The sequence below is a fragment of the Geotrypetes seraphini genome, chromosome 1 (assembly GCF_902459505.1).
Source record: "Geotrypetes seraphini chromosome 1, aGeoSer1.1, whole genome shotgun sequence".
NCBI classification, from domain to species: domain Eukaryota; kingdom Metazoa; phylum Chordata; class Amphibia; order Gymnophiona; family Dermophiidae; genus Geotrypetes; species Geotrypetes seraphini.
In genome coordinates, this window is record NC_047084.1 from 274,417,717 (window position 1) to 274,442,092 (window position 24,376).

Sequence of the window (24,376 nt, forward strand, 5' to 3'; positions counted from 1 at the left end):
CAAATTCAGTTCTGCTGGGTCAAATCCAGCATAGTATTACTTACAGGAAATAAGTTGGTTTCTGCATGTATATTTCAGACCATATCTTTAGCACTGTAGATAAAGCGTAACTTTATATAAAATGGGTGTTTTAACATTTGTGCCTTTTCTTTCTGTTTCAGAACCTAGCCTTGCAACATTTGATCATCTGCTTAAAATATTCTATAAATCTGGTAGGTGTGAATTTCTCTTAAATTACAAATATAAAACATAGTAATGTTCCCATATCCCATAGTCAACATTAAGTAAAATACATAATTAAGGAAACCAATTGATTTCTTTCATTCCTGTATTTCTCAGTATTCTTTATTAAACAAAAATTCAGGAGAATTGGTACCAACCTGAGAAATGAACATAAGTATGGCAGTAGTGCTAGGGAAGACATTGGGGGCATTTAGATGTCATGAGGACAGAAAGGATAAACCCCATAAGGATGTCCTGTCATCTGCCTGCAGACATTAAATTCAGCTCTTCCTATAGAGCAGCTGTGGTCACAGAGAGCGCTTTAGGGGGGGGAATATTTGGAACTGGAAATTCTTTAGCAACTCTCCAGACCGGCATAGACATCTTACAAGCATGACCAGCAGGTGGAGACTGAAACAAAACTCTGGAATAGTTCATAATAGGTGTCTCTCCCTATTCCTATCAGTCTTCTTTCAGTCTCCAGTAGATGTGAGTGAGCTGTACCCATCTCCCTTGGTAGGGCTGTTGGAATTTGTTTAGGGATCCTAGTCTCCGTTTTTGTGCTGGATTAAGCTTGGGTGGGCCCTGTTTTGGGGTCCGGCTGACCTCGGGGGATGTCACACCCAGCGGGTCTCGTGCTGGGTCCCTCCCCCCTTTTCCTCCACCTCCCCAACATTTTTGTAGAGGTGCCTCAGCGGTAAGCTTTGTCCCTAGTTAGGTAAGGCGTACTGCTTTGAGAGCCAAGTAGGGTCTGAATGGTTCCTTTCCCTTTAAATTTGTTGTATTTTACTGTATTTTTCAACTAACCGGCAATTTTTTCGTAGCTAGGTCACGTATGGAGCAATGAGCACTTTACAAGGGAAAAAGTGCTCATTGTGTTCCAGACGCGAGGCACTCGAGGCCAGCCTTTGCAAGTAGTGAACAGGCCGGTGCGGTGGAGGAGCCTCATCGGCAGCTGGTGCCGGCGTCCAGGGCTCCCCGCCGCTAGTGTCTCGCGAGTCGGCAAGGAGCAGTGGGGAAGCCGGGTCTGCCCCCACCGCCCACAGAGAGATTTTCTCAGCTGCCAACAGTAAGGGTAAAAAGGATTCCCTTACCGCCGGTTCGGCTGGGGATTCCTTCACAGCTGATGCTGGCTTGCTTGTTTTAGCGGCTGGGACAGTTCAGACTTCCCAGCCGCTACAGGACCTGCAGGGGTTATTTTTAGCAGGATCTTTGCCATTTTTGATGGCAGGCTCCTCCATTTGTCTGCAACCTCAGGTGAACTTCCCCCTGTATTAGAAAAACAGGGACAGGTTTCTGCTGGGTCCCCTGCTGTGGCAGGGAGTCCAATGGGACCCCCGGGGGTTTTTCCCCAATTTAATTTTTGCTTTGTGCTTTGCTTTCCCCTATTTTCAGGCGGCTGGGGGTGCTGCGTACACCCAGGGGGGGTGGGGGATTCCCTCCACACCTCCTGTGGCTTTGCCTCCCTCTATGCCTTTGGCGTCCCCTCTTTCTCCCTCTTCCAAGCACCCGAGGGTGGCTTGGGATGTGGTTGGAGGAGTATGTCGGCCTGGAATAGGACCTGGACCCTTTAGAAGAATTCCAGGATCCTCTTGAGAGGACGGCCGCTGATGGCGGGGCGTCAAATTTCCCATTTTTTTGCGAGGAGGCGTTCGGAGTGCGCCTTTTTCAGAGGGATGAACTGCCAGACCTGATTCAGCAGATCTCCTCGGTGCTTCATTTCGAGGAGGCGCCACCGGAGGTCCTGCATGTAGGGGACCCTCTTGGGGGGATCTGCGCTGCTTCCCGCTCTTTTCCTGTGCATCAGGATATTCGGGATCTTTTCCTGACGCAATGGAATACGCTGGAGGGGTCATTTCAGTTGGTGCGCTCCATCGCTCGTTTGTATCCCATCCCGGGGGGGGATAGGACTACCTTGAAGTCACAAGTGGTGGACACGGTGGTCTCAGCGATTCCTAAGCGACATACTGTGCCTGTCGAGGGCAGTTCTGCCTTACAGGACTCAGAGGAGCGTAAGTTGGAGACCGTTCTGCAGTCGCTGGGATGGGTGGTCAACCTTTCCAAGAGTCGGTTGGCCCCATCTCAGTGCCTGGAGTACCAGTCTGGATCACCCTATTCCTCTAAGGTGCTTGGTGCGCTGCAGTCTTCGTTGCTGGCTCCAGACCTCCCATGTTGTTCAAGGGCATAAGAACGAATCTGGATCAGCCACAGTGGACGGTGCTTCTCACGGATGCCAGTCTCCTCGGTTGGGGAGTTCAGTGTCTAGGTCACTCAGCTCAGGGCACCTGGTCCACAGAGGAGGTATCCTGGTCTATCAGTGCTCTGGAGACCAGAGCCGTCCATCTGGCATTGTTAGCCTTCAGCTCCTTTTTGACAGGCAAGTCAGTCAGGGTTCTGTTGGACAATGCCATGGCGGTGGTTTATGTCAATCGTCAGGGGGGCACCAAGAGTACTCAGGTGGCGCAGGAGGCGGCTCTTCTCATGGTCTGAGCAGAGTCCCATCTTTAGGACATCTCGTCCTCCCACATAGCCGGAGTGGAGAATATTCAAGCGGACTTCCCCAATCGTCACGTGCTAGATTCCGGAGAGTGGTGTCTAAGCCACATGGCCTTTCAGTTGATAGTACAGTCTTGAGGTCAGCCCCTCATGGACCTGATGTCCACGAGAGTCAATGCCAAACCACCCTGCTTTTTCAGTCATTGCAGAGACGGTCAGGCCGAGGGGCTGGATGCTCTGGTTCAACCATGGCCAACGGAGGGGCAGTTGTATGTGTTCCTTCTGTGGCCATTAGTGGGCAGATTCTATTCCGCATTGTTCGTCATCCGAGCCTTGTGGTTCTAGTGGCTTCGGATTAGCCCAGATGTCAGTGTTTGTGGATCTGGGGCGGCATCTGCTGTTCGATCCTCTTTCGCCTGATCTTCTGACTCGGGGCCCAATTCACATGTTCGATCCAGGTCCCTTTTGTCTTACGGCTTGGCTATTGAAGGGGAATGCCTAGGTAAGAAGGGATATTCAGATAAAGTGATCTCCACCTTCTTGGGGTCTCTGAGACTTTCCATATCTCAGGCTTATGTGCGGGTTTGACATATCTTTGAGGACTGGTGTAGGACGCTTGGTGTGGTCTCTTTTTGCGCTTCACTGCCTCACATCTTAGAGTTCTTGCAGGATGGCCTGGACAGGGGCCTGGCTTGGTCTTCTCTCCGGATTCAGCTGGCAGCTTTGTCAGCCTTTCGTGGGTTGTTACAGGGTCAGCATCTAACTGCCATTCCTGATGTTATTCGCTTCTTGCGGGCATCCAAATTGCTCAAGCCTCTCGTACAACTGTCTGTTCCCTCTTGGGATTTGAATCTGGTCCTTTCCAGGCTGGTGTGCCTCCCCTTTTGAGCCTTTGGATGCCTGCTTTTTTAAAGATCTTACTCTTAAAGCGGTCTTCTTGGTGGCTATTACTTCTGCTAGACGTGTTTCTGAGCTGCAGGCTCTCTCTTGTAGGTCTTCCTTCCTGGAGTTTTCTAGGGAGCGGGTCATTTTGCAGCCTGTTCCTTCCTTTCTGCCAAAGGTAGTTTCTCATTTTCATGTCAATCAGGCAGTGGGCCTCCCAGTGTTGGGTAGTTGAGAGGGATCTTCAGAGCAGAAACAGTTGCGTAAGCTAGATGTCTGAATGGTTCTTCGCTCTTATGTGCAGAGGACCCAGGATTTCAGGAAATCAGATCATCTCTTTGTCCTAGCGGGTCCTTGTAAGGGGGATGGCACTTCCAAGGTTATCATTGCACGCTGGATCAAGGAGACTATTGCTTCCGCATACCTTCTTCAGAATCCTGTTCCGGTATTTCTCAAGACTCATTCCACTCGGGGTCAGGCGGCTTCTTGGGCGGAGTCTTTGCTAGTGGATATTTGTAAGGCTGCTGTTTGGTCTTCCTTGCATTCCTTTGTCAGACATTACCGTGTGGACGTTCAGGTGCGTCAGGATGCGGTGTTCGGTGAGCATGTTCTGGTGTTGGCCCTTCAGGGGTCCCGCCCATGATGGGGACTGCTTTGGTACCTCCCATTTATAAGATTCCTATGCCGGTCTGGAGAGTTGCTAAAGATGGAGAAATTAGATTCTTACCTGATAATTTACTTTCTTTTAGCCTCTCCATACTGGCATAGGACCCCAGCCTGTCTTTTGTCGTGGTGTTCTTGTGGGTGTTGCGCGTGCAGATTTTATTTTTTCTGCAGGTTCTAGTATCTTTCTAGGGCTGGGGAGAATTGAAGAACAGCGGCTGTGGCTTGTCCGGGGTAGCTGACGAGCTGTGGGTACATTTTCTTGCTGGGATCTCTCCTCTGCATTTTCCAACAGCATTTGGGTATGTTAGTTTTTACTCTTGTTCGGAGTCTTGTTTATTTCTGTTTCAAGTTCTGTTCTGCTTGGCTATTCAGCAGACTGATAGTTATAAGGAGAGACATCTATTATGTACTATTCCAGAGTTTTGTTTCAGTCTCCATCTGCTGGTCATGATGAAATATAACCCACTTGTAAGATGCCTATGCCAGTCTGGAGAGGCTAAAAGAAAGTAAATTAGCAGGTAAGAACTTAATTTCTTCTTAGTCTTTTTGAAAACAAGTTTCTGTTACGTCCCTTCCGGATTCAGTATGCTAGGTGTTCAATCCTCCCTGCAATCCAGGGGTTGCAGAAATCCAAACACTTTTCTGAGTATGTGCTCCTCCTACCTTAGAAAGAGAGCCCCCTTACAGTTTTATTTCTGCAAGCAATCCATGCAGAAGTCTTTTGCTCTATTCTGCGTCTTTTTCTTTTTTCTTAAAGTTCTTTTTTAGTGACTACAGTGCCCTGAAGTGGCTCGAGTGGCTAGGAGGTTGTCGTACAGTTTTTTTTTCTTTGACCTTTTTGATTGGAGGGTGTGTGAATGGTACGTGGGTTCTCCTATGTCTGGTTGAGGTGGATTGAACTAGTCGATTGTTCCAATATTGCTTTAAATAGTAGGCAGTAAAATTTGAAGTGTATTCTCGCTTGTATTGGGAGCCAATATGAGTCGTGGTATGCCTCTGTGATGTGGTCAAATTTCTTCAGCGAGTAAACCAGTCTTAAGGCTGTGTTTTGTATTGTTTGTAGTTGTTTTATCATAGTTGCTGTGCATTGGAGATATAGTATGTTGCAGTAGTCTATTAGACCTAGGATTAGGAAGTGGATCTACATTATCAAACGCCGCAGATAGATCAAGGAGGATGAGGATGGAATACAGTCCTTTGGATAGTTACATTACCCTGATGGTATTATACACACAGTACATTACAAATTAAGAATTACAAATATAAACAAAAAAAGGGAAAATAAGGTGACTTTACTGAAAAGACTTAAAACATTTTTTGAATAAAAAATAAACTTGAAGCCTTAACCAAGAGAAGATGATCATTTAAAATAAACTTGGAAGAAATACATTTTTAAGATTGTAGTGGGGGAAAACTTTTGGGAAATTTTTTAGATGCCTTACAATCTATCAAAATTTTTTTATTTTTATACTCTGCATTTCTTTCTTGTAGCTTCATCTGCCAGAGGACAGACAGAAATTATTTTTGAAGTATTGGATGAAATAGAAGGAAAGCAATTTGTTGTTCATGACCCAGATGATGGTATGTGTTCTGAAACTAGATCTAAGCCACAACTGTTTATAATAATTTGAGTTTATATCTGTTCACACTCGCAGCTTGATTATTAAGGGACCAAGGGATGCTGTAGTTTCTTTGGCCTTCTGGAATGTGTTCTGGATACTGCCCAATAGCATTACCTGCTTGCTTCAAAAACATGCTTGATCTACAAAGCAGGAGGGTTGTTACATATTATCTTTGAGATCTTAGGGGTGTGCCATTAACAGCATGGTTCTAATGCATATCAACTGGTGGGAGCAGAACTACTCAGTTGCCATATGCAAAAAGGCTTCTGGTGCCTTGGCTTTGAATTTCCCTCATTTTTCATGGCTAAGAGTACAATTGAAACAAATTTTGAATTCCAGAACTTAGAAGACACAAGTAGATTTTTTTTAAACAACAACAAATAGTGATAGGTGGTAATGCAGACAGGAACACGTTTGCAGATGTATCAGTAACCTCCAAATGACCAGGGATTGAACTCTAATGGGTATTAGGAGTGACATGGAAGCACTGCATGACAACCCATGTAATGATCACCCATTTTATTTACACACATGACTTTGCAATGCAAGCAAGAGACTTCTATGCTTTGAGAGAGTAGAAGGGGGGGGGGGGCTAGTGTCCAAGGTGCCAAACAATCTTTTTGAGCAAATCTGAGTATACAGTCATAAAAGGCTGAAAGAGAATAGGGGATGTTGAATGTAACCTTTTCCAGGGTACAAAAGAACAGGGGAAACAAAACCACAAAACTCAAGAGAGCAAAACCAAAGTGGGATTGTTCCAAACAGAACGGTGCACCAAGAAATTATCCTTCAACTCATCTGTTGAATACCAAATGTCTTTATTCATCCAAGGTTCCGTAAGTTCATACACTGACTCAATGACTCGATATGTACGTGTTTCGGCCTACCCGGCCTGCATCAGGAGTCTTGAGAGTCTTTAGATGTGCAAAGAAATGAACGGGATGATGTACCCACCAAACTAAACGTTGCTTCTGTGCAAGTCTCTGGAAACGCTGCAAAAAGTTGCGATGATCACTTCATAATTTTTTTAGAAAAACTGCTCAAATCGTCTTCGATCCTTTTTTTAATGTTGAAATATATTTATGTCTATGAGACAAACTTGGTTCTTTTTGTTATATAGAGCATTTTGGACCCCAGTTAGATTACAAAAGTTGGATTGCTCTAAGTCTAATAGATGCTGGCATTGTAATCTGGAAGCAGGGACTCTAGATCAGTGTTTTTCAACCTTTTTTGGGCAAAGGCACACTTGTTTCATGAAAAAAATCACGAGGCACACCACCATTAGAAAATGTTAAAAAATTTAACTCTGTGCCTATATTGACTATATATAAAGTAATTCTCTTGAATAGGAATCAAATAAACACAAAGAAAGTATTTTATAATGCTGCCACCGCCACTGGGGAATAGGCTGCCACTGCCGCCATCGGGAACAGGCCGGCACCGAGTTCTCCCTGCTTCTCTTCCCCGCGGGGCCGACCAACTCTCGCCACCCGTCGTCAATTCTAACGTCGGAGAGGACGTTCTAGGCCAGCCAGGCAGCGATTGGCTGGCCCAGAACGTCCTCTCCGACGTCAGAATTGACGCGAGTGGCGAGAGTTGGCCGGCCCCACAGGGAAAAGCAGGGAGAACTTGGCGCCGGCCTGTTCCCGATGGCGGCGGTGGCACTCAAGTGGCTAAAGAGCTGCAGTTTGCCGGCCTAGGGACAACACTGGAGGGTGGCCAGCTGTGCACCCCCTTGGGACGTAAACCCGGGGTGGGGCAGACCGCCCCCTCCCCACCCTGGTATGCCACTATCTGTACCTCACTCCCTCCCTATGACCAAAAATTCTCCTTTCTTCTATTCCCCGTGTACACAACCATCTCTTTCCCTCCCTTCCTCTCTCCAAAGTCCATGCCTTCTGTGTCCAAACACTCATTCCCTCCCCCACCTCAGCATCTCTTTCCCTCCCTTCCTCTCTCCCAAGTCCATTTCTTCTGTGTCCAAAACGCATTCCCTCCCCCACCTCAGCATCTCTTTCCCTCCCTTCCTCTCTCCCAAGTCCATTTCTTCTGTGTCCAAAACGCATTCCCTCCCCCACCTCAGCATCTCTTTCCCTCCCTTCCTCTCTCCCAAGTCCATTTCTTCTGTGTCCAAAAACGCATTCCCTCCCCCACCTCAGCATCTCTTTCCCTCCCTTCCTCTCTCCCAAGTCCATGCCTTCTGTGTCCAAAAACCCATTCCCTCCCCCACCTCAGCATCTCTTTCCCTCCCTTCCTCTCTCCCAAGTCCATGCCTTCTGTGTCCAAAAACCCATTCCCTCCCCCACCTCAGCATCTCTTTCCCTCCCTTCCTCTCTCCCAAGTTCATGCCTTCTGTGTCCAAAAACCCATTCCCTCCCCCACCTCAGCATCTCTTTCCCTCCCTTCCTCTCTCCCAAGTTCATGCCTTGTGTCCAAAACGCACTCCCTCCCCCCTTTTGTGTTCCGTGTTTGCCTCCCAGCCCATCTTTGCAACTTTCTCAGCAAAACGAAGCTCAAGCCGCGAGGCTTGTCTTCTGCTTCCTGCCTGCCCTGCCACGCACAAATAGCCGAACGGAAGTATTCTCCGACGTCAGCGCTGACGTCGGAGGGCAGGCTTTGCTTAAGCCCGCCCTCCGACGTCAGCGCTGACATCGGGGAACGCTTGCGATCGGCTATATGTTAGCTGCAGGGCAGGCAGGAACAGAAGACGAGCCTCGCGGCTCGAGATGTATTGAACTCCGCGGGTCCCTCGTCCAGCTCTCTCCTGTCCACGTGGGGCGGACCGCCCCTCTCCCTAGACTGGTGGTACTGCCCTGATGGCGGCCCTGACCGTACGGCACACCAGGCAACATCTCGCGGCACACTAGTGTGCCGCGGAACAGCGGTTGAAAAACACTGCTCTAGATCATCTACTTTATTTTTGTCCCTGTATTATGGCCTTTTGGAAATCAGTTTGGTCCCAAATTAATTGCTTATTAGAAAATCATGTAGCTCTATCATACGATACAATTCTATTTGGAACGTCCATGAGGGGAAAAAAAGTCAAATTTCATCTAACAATAATAAACTTTTATTAATAATATCAGGAGTGGCCATTCAGCATATTACCAGAAATTGGAAAGACTATACCAGACTTAATTACACCTTCTGGTGGAACTCATTATGCCATATATACAAAATGGAAAGGACAATTGCCATGCAAAAAGGAAATTATAACAATTTCAAAAAAAATTGGGGACCATTGATAACATATTGTAATGAATAGACACCTTTATACACTAAAAATATAATTAGAATAATGGGGAAGGGGAATATATTGTTACATTATTGGTTTATTATTATTTTGAACACATTATATGTATGATATGTTTGATTTACATTATTTATGGAAAGGGAGGGGGTGGGAGGGATTTAAATATATGTATTGGAAGAATAATAAATAATTTTCAAGTGATGTATAGGAATTAACAGATGTAATTGTTCACTTGGTTTAAGATGAAAAAATGAATAAAGAATTGGGAAAAAAATATATATTTATTAAAGTTTTCTAGAAAAAGTGCAAGTAAAATCACATAACAGTGCAATCTAGAAACTTTCACATGTGCACAAATCAAACCTCCCTCTCCCTCCCCACCCTCTCCAACCGCAAAGATAGCAATATCTAACAGGCATGGCGTGGCGTGGGACCTCCTTCACCAATTCAGTAATCGTCCACGAGCCTGGGGTGTAAGGTCCATTTAAAAGTATTCCCAAATCTGACAGAAGCGGCAACCAGATCTCAGATCCAGGTCACCAGCCTGTCTCCGCTCCAAAGAAGCATGTATTATCATCAAAGATCTCCATTGAGTATAAGTTGGTGGATCCCGGGATATTTTTAGTCAAAATAGCTTTCATTCCCAAAAGCACAGTTCTCGCTATGAAGGTTGTCATCCCTTTCAATTTCGGTGTGGCTATAGTATAATAGCCAAATAAGGTTCTGGGTGTAGGTGACCAATGTCTGACCCAGAGAGATGTAATATATGTGCCCAGACCCTGCCAAAAATGGAGGATCAAAGGACAAGGCCATAGCATGTATCCCAAAGAGGCATGAGTCTGTGTGCACTTGGGGCAGTTATGTGTAGGGGTAATTCCTATCCGAGCCGCCCTTTCAGGGGGAATGTATAACCGCAGAACCACTTTCAATTGTAATTCCCAGTGGGTAACATTGGCAGACACACGCTTGATGGTTTTCAGCACTTGTTGTAGCTGATGGGCTATCAAAGAGCACTGCAAGTCTTCCGCTCCAAGAAGCCGCCAAAATGTCCAGGTTAGGTCCCGCTTGACAATCCCGGAGGCCCATGAGATGAAATTTTAGAGGGATCCTCTGTTAGGCCAAAAGACTTAAAAGCTCAGAAAGTGCTTCACGGCTGTCCTCCATAAGATGTCCAACTGGCAAAAACAATGTATCTGATAATAGGCAAATATGTCTGCATCTGGTAAGTCAAATGTGCGACATAAAGTTGGAAAGGAAGCCAAGATTCCGTTCTCCGAGTACAACTGGAATAAATAGCGGAGGCCCTTTACAGCCCAGCGTGGAAATGAAATATTTTGCAGTCCTGGCAAAAATGCACCATTGCTCTGAATGGGTAAATATAAAGACACCATTGATGACAGCCTAGCACTTTTACAAATCCACCACCACGTCCACCTAGCTGGGCAAAAATAGGGTAATTTGCTACCACCTGGAGGAGCGATGGATCGGTAACATGTAACATATAACTGACATGAAAAGGAGCCAATAAGGACAATTCTATTGCAGTTGCTGTGAAATGAGAAGTACCTCTAAACCAATCATTAATGTGTCTCATCTGACAGGCCAAGGCATACCAGCGAATATTTAGCAAGCCATATCCTCCCCTTTCCCTAGGGATGCACATCCGAGGAAGGGTCATGCGAGGGCAACGTCCCCCCCCCCCCTGGTAAGATGGGCATTGTGGGTATGGGATAACAGTAAAGGGAGTACCTGGAATTGGTACAACCATTTGGGATAAAGCACCATATTATACAGGGCTACCCGTCCCGCCACCAAGAGAGGAAATGTGGACCAAATTTGAAGTCATTGTAACATATCAAGCAGTAAAGGGGAAATGTTACACTTGTAAAGAGTCTTAAGATCTCTAGGATTGCAAACCCCCATGTGAAAGGAAATTCCCCCACCCAAGACAGTTGCAAAGTGAGCGGGCTAGCCAATGCAGTGGATTTCTTGTAATTTAGGGTGAACCCCGAATAAAATCGGAATTCCTTCAGAGCTTGTAATAAATGGGGAATGGAATGATTCGGTCTAGTTAATGTGAAGAGCAGATCATCTGCAAAAGCTAAAACCTTCACAGAAAGCCCAGTAAAATCTACCCCACATATATCCCCATCCCGTGAGACAGTGCGAAGAAAAGGTTCCAAATAAAGTAAAAACAGCAAAAGGGACAGGGGACAGCCCTGTCTAGTGCCTCTCTCAATGGGAAAGGGGTCAGTAATGATATTAACCAGGAAATGTGCCTTTGTGTTCGTGTATAAGGTCTGTATCATCTGAGCGTACCAACCATTTAATCCAATGTGATCGAGCACCGCAAATAAATACGTCCAGTCTACTTGGTCAAAGGCTTGTGCGACATCTAAACTAAGTAACATCATTGGTGTGTTTTGAGCTTGCGTATGTGCCAAAGTTAGTATTGCCTTATGGACATTATGGACTGCCTGTCTACCTCTCACAAATCCCACCTGATCAGGGGCAGTAAGCTTAGGAAGGAAGAGTGCCAATCGCTCTGCTGGTATTTTTGACAAAATTTTGAGACAGACAATCCTGGAGAGACAACATTAAGTTCTATAACACAGTACTAAAAAAAGCAAGGAAGAATTTCTATGGAGATAAAATCGCCAGATCAAAAAAACAAAATAGTACACTGTTCAACATCTGGCACAACCTAACCTCAAAAAACGCCTCCACCTTTCCCCTTCCCCCCCCCCCCCCATCCGCAAACAACCTAGCTAAATTTTTCAATGAAAAGATTACAACCTTACGTAGTTCTTTTCCCCCAGCAGTCTCTTACATTTCTCTGCCTCCCAATGACTCCAACCCTATCCCTGCTGATAGTTCCTGGACTGCCTTTGAACTTGTATCCGAATCCCAGATCTCTAAACTCTGTCTCAAACTGAAATCCTGGATCCTTTCCCTTCCTACCTTTACAAAAACATTCCCGCGCAGGCCATCTCCTCCCTTACCAGGCTTATAAATTCTGCTTTACTATCGGGCGTGTTCTCCACAGAAATGGGACACATTGCCTTGTCCCCTCTTCTGAAAAAAGCCGATCTCGACCCTTCCTTACCATCTAACTACCGCCCCATAGCAAATATCCCTCTCCTAACTAAACTGCTAGAGGCCATAGTCGCCACCCAGCTCTCTTCTTACCTAGAGAGATTCTCCATCCTCTATCCCTACCAATATGTCCTCAGACCCAGCTTCAGCACCGAATCCCTCCTAGTTTCCTTAATTTCTAAGGTGCAACAACTACATTCTCGTAACAAATTCGCTGTCCTATTACAATTCGATCTCTCTGCAGCTTTCGATGTTGTCCACCGTGACATACTACTTTATCAACTTTCCGAGATAGGAATTGAATCCACCGTCCTAAAGTGGTTCTCAAACTTCCTACGCTCTCGCTCCTACACTGTCAACACAAATGGCACCATGTCCGTTCCTTGTACACCATCTTGCGGTGTCTCTCAGGGATCACCCCTATCCCCTATTCTCTTTAACATCTATATGTCCTCCCTGAAACTCCTCCAATTATCCCCCCTTGAAACAATCTACACATACGCTGATGACATCCTTGTCCTCCTTGAGACAGACCAGAACCTCACCAACCTCCACGAGAACATTACTGCTTGCATAATGAGACTCCATTCCTGGTCCTTCTCGGTACAGATGAAATTGAATGAATCAAAAACAAAATTACTCTGGCTCGGCCCAAAATTAGAACACCTGCCCACCCTCTTCGCACTACCCTCAGGCGCTACACTGCAGCTTGAATTCTCAAGCAAGGTCCTTGGCATCATTATCGATTCTTATCTCTCCCTCAATTACCACCTCAACTCCTTGGCTAAATCATGCTTTTTCAGCCTCCACATGCTGAGGAAAGTAAGATCCTATTTTCGCCAACAACATTTCGTCATCCTTGTCCAATCCATCATCCTCTCCAAATTAGACTACTGCAATGCCATCTACTTAAGCCTATCAAAAAAAAGTCTTCAAAGACTCCAGCTAATCCAGAATACTGCAGCCAAGTTGATCTTTGCAAAACGCAAGTCTGACCATGTCTCCCCACTCCTAGCCAAACTTCACTGGCTCCCAGTGATTTCCAGAATCCATTTCAAATGCTCCTGCCTGGCTTTTAAAATCATTCACGGCATCCTTCCTCCCTTAATCCCACTATCTTATAACTCCTCGAGTCCTGAATCTACCAGACCCACCCAAAGGTATAAATTATCCTTCCCCTCTCTACACGATATTCGCTATGCAGAAAAACTGGGAAAATCCCTTCTCTTCAGATTCACAGGTCTTTGGAATGACCTTACTACCCCGCTGCGGAACTTGGGCTCCCTCCAATTATTCCGCAAGCAACTGAAAACCTGGCTTTTCACTAAAATGTAATTCTATCCCCCCTTACTCTTCTCTTCTATATATAAGTTCATGTAAATCTTTTTTTCCTTCTCTTCCTATATTTTAAGTTCTTGTAAACCGTGCCGAGCTCCACAACATCCGTGGAGATGATGCGGTATATAAACTTAAAGTTTAGTTTAGTTTAGTATAAGACTCGGGAGCCGTGGTCTCCCTCCCAGGCTTCAAGATTAAAGTGATTAGAGCCTCATTGGCTACCTCCGGAAATCCCCCACCCTCAACCAACTGAGTATAGTATTCACTTAACGGGGGTTCAATCTGGGGAGCTAGCAATTTATAAAATTCAACAGTGAAGCCATCTGGCCCTGGGGCAGAATAATTTATTTGGGTCTGTATGGCTTTCTGTAATTCTTTAATAATAATAGGTGCATTCAGAGACTGCACATCCCACTCTGACAATTGGGGAAGGCCGGAATCCTCCAAATAGTTCATCGATCCTTTATATTCATTTATCTTTTTCATAATGTACCTAATTTTGGGGCGTTTTTAAATATAACACAAATAAAAAAGCAAAAGTATTTATACAAACATTATGAAAAAGAAATGAATAAAAAGGATCGATGAAGATTTGAGCAATTTTTCTAAAAAAATTATGAAGTATTACTGCGTGTGACTCTGAGGATCCTAAATGGGGTTAAAATGAATAGTGACATAGCTTAAAATAAGTAAGAATACATATTTTTATATTTATGTTTGCTTATTAATGCAATCAAAGAATATATTGCCAAATATGTAGACTTGTTAAGTTTCTCAAACACACCCCATGTTCCTACGGTTTCATCAGCTGCTTAGGTAGGCTTGTTGCAACCGTTGTCCAGGTACAGTCTAATTGTGTATCTGACCCGTGTGTAGTCGCTGCTGGTTAGTTGTTTTGAAATTAAAACAAATGCACTACAGTTGATTTCATCTTTGTCTTGTTTTCTTAGTGAATTTTTTTCCAGATGCTATGAGAGTGGTAAGTATGTTAACTTCTTACAGCTTTTTTGATAAAGTAAAATCCTAGTACGTCTAGCCCGTGATGTTGTAGTGATGTGAAAGTTATATATAACATGGAAAGCTTAGGACTGCTTATCACACCAGTTGCTATCCCCAAAGAGCTTAAAATTGTATCATGAAACAGAGCTGTGTATCCTTTATAGTCTAGAAGCCAAAGGCTACTAAAGGATAAAAAGCATTCATTGATTTTTACCATACTGTGACCCTTATAGGCATTCTTCATAGGGATGTTTTCATGTTGGTTTTGATATAATAAAATAATTTATTAAAACCCTTTTCCTTTGTGAATGCATGGCTATGGATGCATGTCCAAGCTACAACTACTAGACATACACAGCACTATACGTTAAGCATTCAAGAGACGGTCATTGCTCGGTATTTAGTTAACTTATTTATAATTTGCTTAAAGGCCTAAGTGGTTTCCAATAAAACATACATAAAAATAAAAACAAACTTAGCAAACAGAATATACAAAATCAATAAAATCATCCTATACAGGTAGCTCTTAAAACATTATTGAACTGTTGCATTTTACTGTGGTCTAACTGTCACAATGCTTTAATAAAGAAATGCATTTTAAGTAATTTCCTAAATTGTAATATTCTCACACATTCTAATTATTCCTGATATACCATTTCATAAAAGTGGTCCTGCATCAGAAAAAGAGAATTTTATGGTAGTAATATACTTTACCTCATCTCTTTTTCGTATGTCTAATAACATGTCATTTTCTGATCTTTAAGACCTAACTGGTCTATATAAGGCCAAACATTTGGTGAAGTATCTTGGTAAAGTGCCATAAATTCCTTGCTGGACTATCTTCAAAATTATAAACTGTACACTGTGATATACTGGCAACCAGTGAAGTTTCTTTAAAATTGGAGTGATATGTTCAAAACGTGGTTTCCCATTAGAATCTGGGCTGCTGACCAGCCCAATCTGTAAGGCTTTCATACTTATCGCCGGCATTCCTAAATAGATACTGTTATAATAATTGAGTTTTGATAGTTCCATGGATTGTAGGATTTGTCTAAAATTCCAACCGGTCAGAAAATTTCTCAATTGAGACAGCATTCTCATAATAAAATAAGCTAACTGAACCACTCTTATAATCTGCGATTTTAAAGCCAATTTTGCATCAAGAATCACCCCTAGCACCATGATCTCTTCTTTGAGCTTAACCAAGTGCTCATTTAAAATTACTGTTTGAGGCCATGAGTCCTCATGTTAATTTCCCATAATCATAATTTCTGTTTTATCAACATTCAATTTAAATCCATTTTCATGCATCCAATCATTGATTTTTCCCATATAGCCATTCACCTCTGATATCAGCTTTTCGTCCCCTTCACTCATTTTAAAAAAAGAATTGGACATTGTCAGCATACTTTGTATAGGAAAGACCCATACCCTCTTAAGAAACATAGAAACATGATGGCAGATAAAGGCCAAATGGCCCATCTAGTCTGCCCATCCGCAGTAACCATTATCTCTTTCTCTCTCTGAGAGATCCCACGTGCTGTCCCAGGTCCTTATGAATTCAGACACAGTCTCTGTCTCCACCATCTCTTCTGGGAGACTATTCCATGCATCTACCACGGTATTGGGGTTCAAGAAGGGATTAGATAATTTCCTGAAGGAAAAGGGTATAGAAGGGTATAGATAGAGGAATACTATACAGGTCCTGGACCTGATGGGCCGCCGCGTGAGCAGACTGCTGGGCATGATGGACTTCTGGTCTGAACCAGCAGAGGCAATGCTTATGTTCTTATGGTCTTTCTGTAATAAAGTATGTCCTTAGATTACTCCAGAGCCTATTACCTCTTAACTTCATCCTATGCTCTCTCATTGCAGAGTTTCCTTTCAAATTAACTCGACACAAGTGCATTTACATTACATAGGAATTTAAACATCTCTATCATAACTCCCCTCTCCCGCCTTTCTTCCAAAGTATTCAGATTGAGATCTTTAAGTCTGTCCCCATTCGCCTTATGATGAAGACCACATACCATTTTAGTAGCCTTCCTCTGGACCGACTCAATCCTTTTTATATCTTTTTGAAGGTGTGGCCTCCTTAATTGTACACAATATTCTAAATGAGGTCTCACCAAAGTCTTATACAGGGGCATCAATACCTCCTTTTTCCTACTAGCAATATCTCTCCCTATGCAACCTAGCATCCTTCTAGCTCTCGCCGTCACCTTTTCAACCTGTTTAGCCACCTTAAAATCATCACATACAATCATACCCAAGTAACGCTATTCTGTCATGCACATAAACTCTTCACTCCCTAATCTATACCGTTCCCTCAGGTTTTTGCAGCCCAAATGCATGACTTTGCATTTCTTAGCATTAAATTTAAGCTACCAAATTTCAGACCATTCTTCAAGCTTCGCTAGGTCTTTCTTCATTATTCACACCATCTACTCTGTTGCAGATTTTCATATCATCCACAAAGAGGCAAATCTTACCCGACAACCCTTCAGCAATATCGTTTATAAAAATGTTAAAAAGAACAGGCCCAAGAACAGAACCTTGAGGCACACCCTTTCTTCAGAGCGATCTCCATTGATCACTACTCTCTTGTCGCTTTCCACTCAACCAGTTCTTGACCCAGCCCATCACATCACGTTGGGACCCATCCCAAAGGCACTCAGTTTATTTATTAGACGTCTGCGTGAAACACTGTCAAAGGCTTTGCTAAAATCTTAATACACCACATCGATTACCCATCCTTTTGTTTCAAATTCCTACCCTGTTATATTTACTTTATAAATTGTATTTAATCCACTTTATTTTTTCCTTGTGTTTGCTTGGTTTATAGTTATGTAAATCATTGTCTAAGTAAAATGATATTCATCTTTATGTTACCCTAATTTGCAACACTGTTTGTAAATCGCATCGAAGTAAGATTTTGCGATCAAATCAAAATTTTATTAAACTTGAAACTTGGTCACTCAATCAAAGACATTGATCAGATTTGTGTGACAAGACCTACCTCTAGTGAATTCACGTTGCCTCCAGTCCTGTAATCCACAGTATTCCAGAAACTTGACCATTCTCTGTTTTAAAAGTGTTTCCATTAATTTGCTTACCACAGAAGTCAGACTTACCGGCCTGTAATTCCCTACTTCTTCCTTACTTCTACTTTTGTGGAGAGGGACCACATCCGCCCTTCGCCAGTCCTCCGGTACCACTCCTGACTCTAGATACTCTTTGAAAAGGTCAGTCAGCGGAGCTACCAGAACTTTCCTAAGTTCAGCACCCTAGGATATACACCATCTGGCCCCATTGCTTTGCCTACCTTTATTTTAGCTAGTTCCTCACAAACACAACCCTCTGAAAGTCAATTGCTCCTCCATCCCTAAAGGTGCTAACATTAAACAGGATAGCAGATAGGGCTGATCCTTGCAGTACACCTCTACTATCCCTGACCACATTTGAAGCTTCTCCCTTACTCCGTGCACACATCTGTCATCCTGTTAGGAATGACTTAAGTCATTCCCATACAGTCCCTGCAATTCCTAGATTTCTGAGTCTCCATAAGAGCAGATCAGGAACAAGCAAGTCAAAGGCAGCGGAAATATCTAGTGAAACCATACAAAAACAGTGACCCTGATCCATACCTAAGCATAGTTCATCAACTGTTGATAACAAAAGTGTTTCAACGCTATGAGCCTTCCTGAATCCGAATTGATTACTATCCAAACAACCATTTTCTTCTACAAAACCTTCCAATTGAGGCAGTACTGCTTTCTCGAGCACTCTTGCCATAAAGGGTAATAGCACTGATATTGCTCTAAAATTACTCATTTTCTCATTATCAAGTCCCATCTTAAGTACTGGTTTTACTGTAGCTATTTTACAACTTTCAGGGAAAATACCGAACTTGAATGATTTATTAACCAGTTTTGTTAATATAGGAGCAATTTTACTTAAAATTCCTGAAGAGCAAGGATTATTGCTTGCATTAGTTATGTTAGGGATCTGACTAATCATCTTTATTTCTTTAACTTCCATTTCTTTAAATCTATCCTGTTTTACTTTATTCCTTATTGCTCAATCATATCAATTCTGTTCAGATTTTCCCTAAGTATACCTGACTTTTTCTCTAAATACTCAGCAAAACTAGCCAAATAAGGTCATTATTTCTAAAGTCTGTTCGATTTGTTCCAGTTAATCCCCTCACCATATAACTCCCTTGGCGGTTACATGCTACTTTGATTTTATCCTGTATGCTTTTATGTTTTTCATTTTCACATAATTATAAATATAATTTCAGACGTAATTCATAACTTTCATAATCCTCTCTATCCCTAGTTTTCCTCCACCCTCTTTCTGATTGCCTGACCTCTTGCTTTACTTTAACTATTGCAGCGGAACGCCACTTTATTACTTCTAACTTCTCTTGTCTCGCTTCTTTTTCTAGTGCTACAATATCTAATGCATCCTTTAATGATGAATGTCACTGTCGTACATCTTCTTCCAATTTTCTGTCTAAATCCCAATCCAAATTTTCCTTCCATATATTCCATAGATTTCTCACATCAAAGTAGGGTCTTACTGTCATCTTTACATTTTGATTTACCATATTTTCAACACTGCTCACATAAATCTTCATATAAGGAAGATGGTGGTTTCACCAAATTACATTTTGTATCAATAAATCAAAGACCACAATGTTCTTAATCTGCTCAGGGACAAATAATAAATCTAGTACATGGCCAGCCTCGTGAGTTGCCACTTCTATAACCTGTTTCAATGCTACTGATCTTAACACTTGAAAGAAACATAAAATTTTAATCTCCTACATCTACTTCTACTAGCAAGATGGGTATATTAAAATCACCTATCAAGACAAATTTTTAAAAGTCTACCTGCAGGTTCATTAAAAACTCTAAAATCACTGAACAATCCTTCATAATCATTGTTAGTGGAGAATAGATTACCCCTAGGCAAACCATTTATTATTTAAAACAACCCCCTCCCAATATTCTTCCATAATAACATCCACTCTCTTTAATCTCAACTAGCCTTTAAAGAACACAATCACACCTCTTCCTCTCTTATGATGTCAACATACCCAATCCCTGCAATATCCAGGAGGACAACATTCATTCGCTAACCGTTAACAACCAAGGACTCAATAATTCCAAACACATCAAAATCTTCTTCAATTAACAAATCGTATTTTAATGTTAATTTCTTTTTTATAGCTCTTGCATTTATATATATGTATTTTGCTGATTTGTACATCGCTTAGAATTTGGAATAGGCGATTAATCAAATAATAAATAAACTTGAAACTTGAAACCCCAACGACAGGCTCTTAGCTGACCTGGTCTCAATCTGTTTCAACCCCTCTTTTTCAACGCATGATCTTCTTACCTTGTCTTTGAGCAAATTTAGCTCTCCATATCTCCCTCTACCCTGTATCACCTCCATTGCATGTTCCTGCATCTTAAAAATATCCCACAACAAACGCTATGTAAAAAATACCTTTCCAGGAATATAAATACAATCTAGACGACTTCTAAAATAATATTTCTTAACTCTTCTCAAGACTCTTTGCAGAGACACTTGCTAAGGTGCTCACCTTCGCCTCGTGTCTTAGCCGACGCGCCAGATGGTGACACACCATCAGACACAGCAGCTAAGTCTGCCCGGCGTCTGACATCAATGTGTGGACAGAGCTTGCTCCCAAGCTTGATGGAACAGTACTTTTGAAGTCCATAGCCACTGCCAGACAGTATAACAGGGCTAAAGATGTTCACAGCCACTTTGCAATTTAAGTAGAGCTTACAATCTAATCAAGCAGGCAAACAGGACAAGTAGGAGTAGTGGCGTAGTGAGGTTAGGAGGCAACCGGAGTGGTCGCACACCCCTTTCCTTCCCTCATACCTCTTTAACTTTGCTGGCATGAGAAGCATCGTCATCCTGCTGCCCGTGCTGGCCTCGGCTCTCCTGACTAGGAAGTGACTTTAGAGCAGGGGTGTCAAAGTCCCTCCTTGAGGGCCGGAATCCAGTCGGGTTTTCTGGATTTCCCCAATGAATATGCATTGAAAGCAGTGCATGCAAATAGATCTCATGCAGATTCATTGGGGAAATCCTGAAAACCCGACTGGATTCTGGCCCTCGAGGACCGACTTTGACACCTGTACTTTAGAGGGAGAGCCGAGGCCGACGCGAGCAGCAGGTTGGAGCTGCTGCTCGTGCTGGCGAAAGGTTAGAGGCACAGGGGTGGTTGGGAAGGTGAGAGAAGGGTGGAGAGGAGGAAAGGTGTTGGCGCCACCCACCAAAACTGCGTCCAGGGCAGTCCGCCCCCCCCTTACTATGCCACCGAGAAGGGAGTTAGGGAGTTTCTGAGATGTGATATGAAAGCTGATATAAAAACTTTTGTCAAGGTTCTGTGCACAGTATAGGGGTGAAATATGGGTGAGAGATGGTTGTTGGCTTGGGCTTCTGTTCTGGTTGAATGACAAGTAAATAGGTCATTGTCTCACTGCAATGGCCCATATTAGGTCAGCAGTTCTTCTGAGAAAGGGGGAAGCTAGTAATGTCTGGCTGCTGACTTCTGTTACAGTGCCTTGATCTTAAGGATGTTGAACTTGCATATAGACTACACAAAGTAAAGGAGATGGGAAATAATTGGAAGCTTGAGGGGAACCCTTACCAACAAAGTACCTATTAGTAAGTATAATGAAAAATATTTTGTCATATAATTATTAATTATTTCTTAACCACTTTAAAAGTTGCAAAGATTAAAGCCTTAATTGGTGCTGCTAAAGTTATACATTTTTGCTAATTCAGCTTTGTTTATAGATACAGTTTGTGTCCACTACCCCCAAATTCTGTATATAGCGCCATAGGTTGTGTGCACAAATTGGTGCACACAGCCAATTTGTGCACGTAACTTAATTGTTTAACAAAACCAGTTGGCACTGATAATGGTAATTAACACCATATAATTGATGCTAATTGGCTATAATTAGAATTTACGCATAAAGATTTAATTTGTGAATCTCAAAAGGGGGCATGACAAGAGAAAGAGAATGAGTGGATCACGGGTGAAAGTCATTATTAATGTTTATGAAATGTGGAGTGTGAGAGAGGAGCATGCAAACACACACGTGTACGCACATGTTTCTTGATTAGATTTTTCTACCTGCTACCATGTTTTTGCAACTTTAAGTATAGTTTAGTTTTTTCTGCCATCTCTTGAATATTTTTGTAAATAAATTAGTGAGATTCTCAACTGGTTATGTAGCTATGGACTTGGTAGTTAACTTTTCTGTGTGTATTTAATTATGCAGTGGGAGGTTTTTCAATCTGTTGTGCATGATGGAGCATATCGATGTTATTTTGAAGTGGTACAAAAAATTGATTCCTTCGGTAAGTAGGTGCCTGCATGCTATTAAGTCTCTCAAATTCATCTATACACAATGTGCTAACAAATGAACAGCTCTGACAGACGGAAATCTTGTTTCTTTTAATCAGCGCTACTTCCCCAACTCCTATGCAATGCGGGATCTTCTCCAAGCTCTGGACATTGGCAGCCGTTTGGACCTGGTTCCTCAAATATGGAAAGGTTAAACACAAGCTTTTTTAAAATCTTTATTCAAGTGATCATATCTGTGATCCCCGAGGACTGCAAAGAGGCCAGCTTTTCAGGATATCCTTAAAGATATGTATGACAGATTTGCATATAGTAGAGATGGGGGGGGCATGCAGATCTAAAACAAGAGAATTGACCCAATGATCTCCACAGACAAATCTCCCTCATATATATTCATTAGGAAGATCCTGAAAATCTGTCCTGTTTGCAGCCCTCGAGAATTAAACTGGGTAAACCTGCTGTAGAGAGAAATTAACCTTTTAAACGGGGATTACAAGACATTACAGCTAAGTACTTGCCTCGCTTCCAGTTTAACAAAAATCATAAAAACAATTGTTCCCAGTGCAATGGGGATGGTTTGCCGAACCAAGGGTCTTGCATCTGCGAGTCTATTGCAGGAGATACTGATCACTGTTTTCAGTGTCCTCCTCCTTGCTCTCTGCTGCCTCCAGTCAGTTATTTCTTCTGCAAGCGAGCCTGCAAGAGCAACTTTGATCTACTCGGTCTTTTTTTTTTTTTTTCCTATAAGATTTTGTGTTCCTGTTCAGCTCTAGTGACTTCCCAGCTTGCGCGAGAGGAGCAGACTTTGGTCTGCAGCTGACAGGTGGATCCTGCGGGGACCTACTCAGTTAGCCTGCTTGAACTGTGGAGCTAAGGGGCTTCCCCCTGCTGTTTGCTCACTCCTTAACTTGATCAGGAGTGCAGCGCAGGCTGTATGGGCACCAATTGCATTTCTTTTGAGCGCACACGTCTTTGTGATGTTTGAATCCTGATCCTAGGGCTTGAGGCTCAGTCCAGATGTGGTCCGACTGGCAGTTGAAGAGTTAGAAAAGGCAGCTTTCCTGGTAGCAGAGGTCCTCTCCTTATTCCAGCTACCCTGAGAGGAGCTGAGGCAGGCTGCAGCACATCTTCCCAACATCTGGTCTGTGAGTAGGGCTGTCACAGCCCACAGGGCAGTTCATGGGTTCTGAAATTGTGGTTTTTGAGGTTATATTTTGTAGCCTTATTCCCCCACCCCAAAAATCCTAAAATCACTTGGTTCTAAGGTCCTCCAATAGATTTGCAGCCATTTTTTCAGCGGGAAATCCTGATGGCAACCATATTAGATTTTTCCCAATTTAAATTTTAAGTTCTCAAATTTCTTCAAAAAGCCTCGTTTTTGATTCTGACCACCAGAGATGGAGTCCTCAGGCTCCAATGATATGAATTCATGTAAAGTTTGTGCTGATTGGGCATCCGAAGAATGCCCTTGTGCCACGTGTTATGTTGTGCATGCTGGGGAGGCAGGAATTACATTACATTACATTTGTGATTTCTATTCCGCCTGTGCCTTGTGGTTCTAAGCGGATTACAGTTAAAAGAGATCAGGATATTACCGAGAGAATTACATTACAACGATTTAAGTAAATTACATGTTGTGGTATAGAAATACAAGTATAAGATATCTGGATTTATCGATAGAATAACTTGACAGGGTTCAAGTAGTTACAAGGTTCAGTGGGGAAAACAATATAGGCAACTGAAGAAAGATACCTAACTTTGAAGGAATCAGTTAAGTGGATACCTAAGGGAGATGCTTTTTTAGGAGAAGGTTAAATGGATACCTAAGGGAGATGCTTATTTAGGAGTTTGGATATTTTTCGTAAATGAGGTTCAAGGGGATGACTAGTGTGTTATTTGCTGGGGAGAGTGCATGTGCGATTGGGGAGGGGAATATTAAGTAAGGACGTGTTTTTTGAAAAGAAATGTTTTGATTTCTTTCCGAAACACTTTGATGTCTGTTGTTTTGATCATCAGTTTGGTGATGGTGGGGTCAATTTTCGCTGCCTGAGGAATCTGAGGTTCAGCATCTGACCACCTTATTAATACTGCCAAACAACTGTTGGGATGGAGAGGGAAGAATTTTGCCCTCATGGAGTTGCATGATTTGATAATGCCTAATAAAGATTCTGAGGGCTCTAAAGGAAAAAGAAAGCAATTTAACCCTCCTCTTTGAAGAGGATTCTTGGTCCGCTATGCCCTTTAATCCTGACTTTGTGAACTTGCTCTGGCAAGCCTATGTCAGCGGCACTGCAGCACCTTCTGGGTCAGCTAGAGAGCCATCATGTACGCAGCCTTCCCATGTTCTGGATGCTAGGGTCCACCATGGGGATTAGTGCCCAGGAA

General features: G+C 43.0%; 1 protein-coding gene across 3 annotated transcripts in view; it reads left to right on the top strand.

The window, feature by feature from the left end:
• PTCD3 (pentatricopeptide repeat domain 3) overlaps window positions 1-24,376 on the top strand; it is a 137,751-nt gene that overhangs the window by 87,153 nt on the left and 26,222 nt on the right. For all 3 annotated transcript variants that reach the window (XM_033951891.1, XM_033951883.1, XM_033951902.1), the window contains 6 exons: window positions 162-212; window positions 5,758-5,847; window positions 14,526-14,554; window positions 21,179-21,285; window positions 21,909-21,987; window positions 22,093-22,183. In XM_033951891.1, the coding sequence (XP_033807782.1) occupies window positions 162-212; window positions 5,758-5,847; window positions 14,526-14,554; window positions 21,179-21,285; window positions 21,909-21,987; window positions 22,093-22,183 (447 nt within the window). The remainder of the gene's footprint in view (window positions 1-161; window positions 213-5,757; window positions 5,848-14,525; window positions 14,555-21,178; window positions 21,286-21,908; window positions 21,988-22,092; window positions 22,184-24,376) is intronic.